This window comes from Aulostomus chinensis, chromosome 15 (genome assembly GCF_037954235.1).
Source record: "Aulostomus chinensis isolate RoL2024-O1b breed Wild chromosome 15, RoL_Achi_v1.0, whole genome shotgun sequence".
NCBI classification, from domain to species: Eukaryota; Metazoa; Chordata; class Actinopteri; order Syngnathiformes; family Aulostomidae; genus Aulostomus; species Aulostomus chinensis.
Genome location: NC_141334.1, coordinates 2,047,151 through 2,055,719, shown reverse-complemented (window position 1 = coordinate 2,055,719; position 8,569 = coordinate 2,047,151). Strand labels below are relative to the sequence as shown.

The 8,569-nt window shown below is 45.8% G+C and overlaps 1 protein-coding gene across 1 annotated transcript; it reads left to right on the top strand.

Annotated features, from left to right (window-relative positions):
• The first annotated feature begins 374 nt into the window (after nucleotides 1-374).
• On the top strand, nucleotides 375-5,985 carry htr3a (5-hydroxytryptamine (serotonin) receptor 3A). Its single transcript, XM_086226269.1, has 9 exons — nucleotides 375-506; nucleotides 1,146-1,309; nucleotides 1,540-1,584; nucleotides 1,719-1,828; nucleotides 1,927-2,096; nucleotides 3,138-3,298; nucleotides 3,369-3,579; nucleotides 4,431-4,667; nucleotides 5,443-5,985. Exons 1-9 carry the CDS (start codon nucleotides 437-439, stop codon nucleotides 5,751-5,753), a joined length of 1,479 nt encoding a protein of 492 aa, XP_086082395.1. The 5' UTR covers nucleotides 375-436; the 3' UTR covers nucleotides 5,754-5,985.
• The last annotated feature ends 2,584 nt before the right edge of the window (nucleotides 5,986-8,569 follow it).

Here is an 8,569-nt window from a genome sequence, read left to right as displayed (position 1 = left end):
TGAGGTTATAATCAAGACCAGCAGACTAAAGTAATAGAGTAAATTCAAACGCTGAACGCGAGTGCCACTATTTTCAGGCAGATTCTACATTTCTTTGTTCTGATTGTCATCCATGTTACGGATCATTTTGTATTTGACTGAATGACATCATCTTCAGCTCAGCGGTGTTTCCTCTCTGCTCTGAAGCGCTCGACTGCGATGAAATGGCGACCGGTTATATGATCCGGTTAAGTCTTGTTCCTCAATTCACCAGCCTGCATTGACCCTGGGGGCGTGGCCTCGTCACCATGGTTACACCCTCATGGGCTGAGTGACAGGAACGAGGTAGGGATGCTGGAGGTGAGTGGGGTGGTGGATGGAGAGAGATGGAGGATATGTGTGTGGAGCGTCCCGCCGCCTCCCCTCAGAGCTCCTCGCCAGCAGAAGAAGAGGCACCATGAAACTCTCGTACTCCTGGACCGTCCTGGCGTTATTCCTCCTTCATGGAACATCGAGAACCTGCACAGGTAAGCCAGACCTCTGAGCAGGAGCTGCAGTTTCAAAGTCCTAGACCAGATCCAACCTGAGGAGAGGTGCAGGACTCATCAGTTCATTTTATGATCCGAACCAGCGCTGGACCACCTGCTGATTCTGCGAGAGATCGCTGCTGTTAGATGAGCATCATGGAGAGTCATGTTTCATCCAGCAGAGGGATGCGATTCCTACGCGTTGCATCTTTGAGCTAAATTATTAGCTTTTAAAAACATAAAAAGTTTGTCAGATTATTAGACAAAGTTACTAAATTATGAGGATTTTTGCTTCTATGAGACGGAACGCAACAAAATAAAGCTCAGTCTTTTCTCTGGAACATAGTTTCTTCCTTCAAGATACCAATCATTTATATCATCGTTTTATGAATCAATATGATATAAAAATATGAAGTGCATTCTTTCCAACTGAACTATCTTTAAATAGCTTCAAAATTATTCATTTTATTAGACATTTGAATTACTTTGATAGGAAAGTAGGATGTTTAGCTTCCTTCACAATTTCTTTTGTCAAGATTTTCTTTCATTTTTCTCCTCGTGCCATGAAGGTCACGTTTATCTTTTTTAAAAATTTCGTAGCCCTCAGTTCTCTGATTTTGTTGTTGTTTCACATGTCAGCGAAGAAACTGGGCAGCAGCTCGGGACGATTCGCCAACGCCACCTTAGTTCAGCTGTCAGAGTTTCTGAGCGCTGGATACAAGAAGGGAGTGAGGCCAGTGAAGGACTGGAGGACGTCCACCATGGTGGCCATCGACCTGATGGTTTACTCCATCCTCAATGTGGTGAGGCAGCAGCGCTGCAGCAGGCACCATGAACGACACACGGAATAATTACCATGAATATAACACATCGTTCTCAGTGATTGGATCCTGCGGTTGTCGCTTTATATTCAAACTAGAAAAGAAAGAAAGAAACCAAACAAAAGGAACACAAATCACTAAATATGATAAATAATTGATGAAAATGGAACAAGTGAACTCTAAAACCTGCTTGTCTGCGTTTTCTTCACCAGGATGAGAAGAACCAGGTTCTGACGACATACGTGTGGTACAGACAGGTACGCTTTTATAGATGATCTTGATTCATGTCTGACTAAATCCTCCGGCGTCAGCAGAAATGAGCTGAATTCTCTTGTAATCGTCCAGAGATCATTTTTCTAGTCTACCCAGTCTAACTAATGACCTGTTCTAGTCGTGGACCGATGAATTCCTGGTCTGGAATCCAGAGGACTTTGATGAGGTCAAGCAGGTTTCGATCCCCACAGCTAACGTCTGGGTGCCTGACATCCTCATCAACGAGTTGTAAGAGCCTCCGCCTCCGCCGCCGCCGCCACTGCGATTATTCATATTTCTGTTAATCAGGTTGTTTGACTTTGCTCTGTCTCCTTCTCTGACAACAGTGTAGATGTGGGCAAGTCTCCAGACATCCCCTACGTCTACGTAACTCACAACGGGCTGGTGCGCAACTATAAACCCATCCAGGTGGTCACAGCCTGCACGCTCAACATCTACAACTTCCCCTTCGATGTCCAGAAGTGCAGCTTGACCTTCCAGAGCTGGCTCCACACCAGTAACACCCTCCCCCTGCTCTGCTCACGCATTCACATCCCCGCAACAACATGCACTTCCTCGCTTCCCTGTTAACATTTCTGCAAGTTGAGGTGACGTGACACCTAAAGGTATATTTTGCTTTCAAACGCTAAAGATGATTTCAACCTCCAGGATGGAGAAAGAGCCGGCCACACATATTTAGCTTGAAGCTAATGGAGACAGACGGCTAACAACAGCTCAACGGTCTCAGAAACGTCCGTTTACAAACTCCTCAGCTCATCGTCTGGTATAATCCAGGTCTTCTTAATCCAGACGCATGACCAGTAATCCACAAACACTTTGATTGGAGCTAAAAACCAAGGGTTGGAACTGCTGTTGTTCGCTGTCAGTCTCCATTAGCTTCAAGCTAACATTGCTAGCTGGTTCTGGAGTCACAAAGAAGGCAAAATAAACTTTTTGAGTGGAGACACTTTGAAAGCTTCAAAAAAATGATAATCAGCATTTCAGAATATTTAATTCGAAGAGGAAAAAACATGTACGTTCGTAAAGGAACGTTCCCACAAGTTTGTCTCCAAGTTATAATCATGTAAAAGAAAATGTTTCAATCAAACCATGAAAAGACATTTTAAGAATGTTAATAGTTTCAAATTATGTTGAATACATTAACTAAATTCAGTTGTTCAATCAAGGGAGACGCAGAAATGGGTGTGGCCTAATATTTGGCTTAAACAGATAAAGCATGTATTTTGTTGGATGCAAAAGTGAGTAAGTTTATGATCAAATTAACATTTCAAGAGAAAATTCAAAGTAAAAGTCACTAATAAATTACTGACAACCACAACAACAAAATTCATCTGCGCAGCTCTGCCAGGGACACACGGTCTCGCCCAAAAGTGCCTGAGTAACATCCAACATGGCGTCCGCTGCGATCATTAGTGCCAGCGAGGAGCCTGAGTGGTGAACTCCCCCCTGCTGAGATCTGGGTTTCAGGAGCCAGGCGAGGGCTAAGTTGTTGCCATGGCAGTCTCACGCTGTTCCCCACATTGTGTTCGATCTGTAGTTGATGACATCAACATCACCCTGATGAGGAGCCCCGAGGAGCTTCGGGAGGACAAGAGTGTCTTCATGAACCAGGGCGAGTGGGAGCTGCTGCATGTTCTGTCCAACTACAAGATCTTCAGCGTGGACAACGACGACTATTACGCTGAGATGAAGTTCCACGTGAGAACGAAACTATCAAACTACACACAGCACAAATGTGGCGCTCCTTCTGTAACACTTCATCTCCCAGGTGGTGATCCGACGGCGGCCATTGTTCTACACGGTGAACCTGCTGCTGCCCAGTATCTTCCTGATGGTGATGGACATCGTGGGGTTCTACCTGCCACCGGACAGCGGCGAGAGGGTTTCCTTCAAGATCACCTTGCTGCTGGGCTACTCGGTCTTCCTCATCATCGTGTCTGACACTCTCCCTGCCACCGCCATCGGAACGCCGCTGATAGGTGTTCATTTACTGCTTATCGGCACTTTGCATTTAGAACCAGAAACCCAAACTAAACTGAAGGTTCTCCCGTCACTCGTAGCAGAGAACCCCATAAAGAATCAGATCGTTCCTGAAGGTAACGTCACGAACCTGTAGACCAGCACCAGTTAGAGGTGATCCATTCTGAGAACGTCTCTGCAGGAGAACATCATCTTAACATCATCATCATCAGTCCTCAAACACACCTGGAGTATTCTAGAAGAACTGCAGGAGGTTCTTCAAGGTCTCCTGTAAAGAATTCCCTCTAAATCAAATAATCAAAGCAAATGTTCTGAGAAGGTGATACAAGAAAATGGAACCAAAATGGAGGGGGCTGCACGGTGGTGCAGTGGTCAGCACTGTCGCCTCACAGCAAGAAGGTTCTGGGTTTGAGTCCCGGCTCGGGCACGGGATCTTTCTGTGTGAGTCTGCATGTTCTCCCCGCGCCTGCGTGGGTTCTCTCTGGTTCTCCAGCTTCCTCCACAGTCCAAAGACATGCAATTGTGGACGAGGCTGATTGATTCTCTAAATTGACCGTAGGTGTGAATGTGAGTGTGAATGGTTGTTTGTCTCTGTGTGTTGGCCCTGTGATGGACTGGCGACCTGTCCAGGGTGAACCCCGCCTCTCGCCCGTAGACGCAGGGATAGGCTCCACCCCCGTGACCCTTAATGTAGGAATAAGTGGAAGACAATGGATGGATGGATGGAACCAAAATGGCTGTGTGTTTGTGTGTGTGTGTGTGTGTGTGTGTGTGTGTGTGTGTGTGTGTGTGTGTGTGTGTGTGTGTGTGTGACAGCGTCCGGTCTCCTCACTGCTCTCTTGTCCTGCAGGCGTGTACTTCGTGGTGTGCATGGCCCTCTTGGTGATCAGCTTGACAGAGACGGTGCTGATCGTGCGTCTGGTCCACAAGCAGGACCTGCAACCTCCTGTGCCTCACTGGGTCAAGTACCTGGTACTGGAAAGAGCAACAGTCCTCTTCTGCATCCACAAGAAGCACCGACTCTGCTCCCAACTGTCATCCCAGGCCTCTGACCTGGAGCGCTACAAGGACAGCCACTACGGGACAGGTAAGGAGGGTAGGTGTGGCAGGTACGGAGCGGTTACAGCAATACTTCACCCAACAAAAAAAAAGTGTATTTTGGTTTCTAAGTACTCACAAATAAATGTCCTGAAGATGTTTTTCCCTCCTGCATCACTTCTTTGTGACTCCAGATTGCAGAAAGAGTTTAGCTTGAAGCTAAAGAGTTAGCGGGTGACGCAGTAACAGTAACAGCAGATCTTGACTACTTCCTGTTAGCCTTCTGCTAACTTGAATGTGGACCCTGTAACTCAGACTTCGGGAGCAGGGTGCAGGTTGGCATTATTAGCGTTAATTTACGTACTTGCTCCAGCAGTTCAGTGGAAATATTCAACGTTTTCATCCAGACCAAAGTGTGAGCTGCTGCCTCCATGTTGCTGCCGTCAGAAAATGAAACGCGACCGTGTCTGGATCTGTTTTATTACCAGGAGACGCCTGAGATACGCAACTGAAGTGAAAAGTGATCTCTTGTAAAGCGCAGCAAGGCACAGAAACCCCCAAAATGTATATTTTACTGTGAATGAATGGTTCTAGATGGAAGTAAAACCACTAAAGTAACTGCATGATGACACACGGAACCTGAGGATTCCTTGGTTTATCCACAAGACAACAAGCACACTTTTAAAAAATATTTGTTTCCTGAATAGAATTTATGTGCAATCAGTCAGTAAGTTTCTGCTTGACTTCATCTGCCCTGAATATTTGTGTGCTCACAAATTTAAATCCCATTTGGTTTGTGACGTCGTCCTCGTGCTGCCCTGCAGTCCAGTGCTCCCTCCACCACACCTGTGAGATCGGCCGAAGGGTCAGTCAGCACGACAGAGACGGTGGGCTGCTGGGACGAGGCCTGCCCCCCACCAGGGACCCCTCCCCACCCATCATGGACAACATCCTGCAGGAGGTGACGGCGATACGCCACTTCCTGGAGAAGAGGGAAAGGTGCCGTGAGGTTGCCAAGGAGTGGCTGCAAGTGGGCTACGTGCTGGATGTGCTGCTGTTCCGTGTCTACTTGGTGGCAGTGGTGGCGTACAGCATCACCCTGGGGACGCTGTGGTCTGTGTGGCAGGTGGCCTGAGGCCGACCCCCCCCCCACCTACTGATGTGGACTCGAGCTCCAGGGAAGGCAGTGGGTTCCCGAAGGCCCGGGTAGCTGAATGGGTTCATGGAGGCTCTCTGATAGCAGAGGAGTTGTGCATGTGGAACTGCTTCCCTGGGTCCAGTTTAGTTTACCAGGATACGCAAATAAACTCAGCTTTTAGCACCAAATATGTGAAGTAAGGAACACGAGGCTCTGAACCTGGACGGCTGCGTGTCAGGAGATTTCTGGTGTCTGCTCGATGTTTTCAGCTCAAGCCTTTATCACTTTTACCATTTCTTAATGACTTATCCTGTTTCTGCATGAGCCTCTTGGAGTTTTATTTACACTAAGTATTAAATAAAAACCTCTCCATGAGGTCCAGTATTTCTAAAATCGTGATCAAATACGTCACAAGTCGTGAGCTCTAAGGGCTCCGTGGGGGGGGGCCTTCAAATGCTCTCCCCTCGTGAACGCGGTAAACATGACCCGGATGTCTGGTTAGCTGGTAAACTGCTACTATACAAACTAGTTGTTTTAGCATGAACCTGTGACAAACAAACACCCATTCTGGGTCACATTAAGACCAACACTTGGACCCCAGGTTCCACCCAACGAGGGCTTGGATCTGAGAAACTAAATAGATACTCAATGACTGGTGGTAATCAAGCAGAATAACACATAAAACAGTTTAAAGCCTTAAAAAAGGTGATTTGTCTCATGGCATCTCAGACATCTTTGTGATAATCACCTTTCATTCTTTTATCTGAAAGACGAACTTTTGTTCGTTGTTTGTGTCAAATAATGGACGTGCGATGTTGGGTCTTTGACGATGTCCTGTAGTCACTGCTCTTATCTGAATAAGTTTATACAATATTTACATTTCATTCATAGACGTTAAAATATATGTACAAATTGTGATTTTGATAAAGTAACAGGTGTATTTCCAAAAATATATGGAAAAGCCCATAAATCAATAAAATGTTTTATTAATGGTTGCTCCTCACACTAAATATTCATGACCAAAGAACTCGAGCAGGGGAACGTGGTGACGTGTCTGCTCCTTCTGTGACCTATTAGGTGTTTCAATAAAGTGCTTCTCATAATTTGTTGCGCTTCTACTAAGAATGTCTGTGGAATATAACCATACTGTAATGAGTGCAGTTCTGCACAGCTACCACACGATGGGGCCGTGCACAACCACATCAGCTTTGCTCAGCCCCATGAGGCGCGTTCACGCTCACTAAGATGATTGTTGACAATAAAGACTTGGCTGTAATGATTGTGTGGACGTTCATGCGTCTCTCAACTCTACAATATGTACGTATTTTTTCCGTCTAGTCTCTCTTAATACTCTGACTTACTTTTCAGAAGCTCCAAAACTCCAAATATCAAAACAGCTTCATCCGTTTCAGGGGTCAAATTGTGCCTGGTGGGGTCGACAGCTGAGGGTGGAGCAGAAGATTTAAATGAGGACTAACAATTATAATAATTTGCACATTCATTGCCATGAGCAGGTAAACAGACATGCTTGTGATTGCCTGCAGCAGTGGTTCTGTCCAGTGAGGGGAGCCTCTCTGTTCAACTGTTAAGCTTCTTTCCTTTCTTCTTACTCCAACTGAAAGATAAACCCTAAATGATTAAAATGTTAGCCACTCCAATAAAATATACATAGTTTCTATTTAGTATTAATAGTATACATTTTTAGTATTACATAAAGTAGTAGTAGTAGTAGTAGTAGTAGTATATAAAGTATTGAACGCCACAGGGATGAGGGGCTTTTACAGTCCAACAGGAAGTTAGCATCACAGGGGTGAGGTATTCTTGTAGTCCAACAGGAAGTTAGCATCACAGGGGCGAGGTATTCTTGTAGTCCAACAGTGCTTTAGCATCGCAGGGGTGAGATAATTTTGTAGTTCAGGAAGACCTTCGCATCACAGGGATTAAATATTTTCAGAGTCCAAAAAGAAGTTAGCGTTGCAGGGCTAAGGTGTTTCTGAAGTCCAACAGGAAGTTAGCATCCCCATGGTTTGTGAAATCATTGGACACTGCTAACTTTCCTCTGGGACTCAGGACTCAGTGCTGCGCTGCTCTATTGAGGCCCGTCCAACTTAGGTGTAGTCATGATGGCTAAATGGAATGGGGCCATAATTCATTTTATTAGCATTGACGCTAATTAGCTACATGCTGTGACATGTTGCTAAATTACACACTGTTCTTTTTAAGTCTTCCACTCATGAGAACGAGGAGTTTGAGGATAATCGCTTCAGGTTTGGCGACAGAATCTTCAAGAAATGTGGGTCAAAGCTCAGAGGTTCTACACAATGGCCTTGCTGATGCTGCCCACCCCTGCCCCTTCCTTCCTCAACCCCCCAAACGGGATCAAAGTCAAACTAAAGCAACAGACCTGTTGACAAAGAGTTTTTCTGTCGTTTCCCGTTTTTGTTTTTTGTCAAAAAGGCTCAAATCAGATCACCGATGTGTTTCGCGCGGTACTTGGACGTGGAGCGCCGCCTCATTGCTTTTAAATACGTTGATGTCTGAGAAAGGAAATGAGCAAATGCAGCGCCATTATTGGGACGTACCCTGACTCTTCTGATGTGATGTTTATTTGTCGGATACACAGGCGAGCTTGTCTTGTCAGGCTTTATTGGGGGAGAAATTACAGCGCCGAGCCGACAGTGAAGATTTATTACTGAGCCTGATGCGTTCCGAATCTTCAACACATTAAAGAAGCCCACCAGGGACTTGGCATGTTTGAGCACATTAACCACAAAGGCACCAGAGGTTTTCTCTTCCTCTCAATCTGCCACGGC

Bases quoted from the DNA above. Each gene is read 5' to 3' on its own strand.
- htr3a (XM_086226269.1), top strand. From the start codon at position 437: ATGAAACTCTCGTACTCCTGGACCGTCCTGGCGTTATTCCTCCTTCAT. The intron at 1,829-1,926 runs GTAAGAGCCTCC...CTCTGACAACAG, and splicing joins GACATCCTCATCAACGAGTT to TGTAGATGTGGGCAAGTCTC. The intron at 4,668-5,442 runs GTAAGGAGGGTA...GCTGCCCTGCAG, and splicing joins GGACAGCCACTACGGGACAG to TCCAGTGCTCCCTCCACCAC.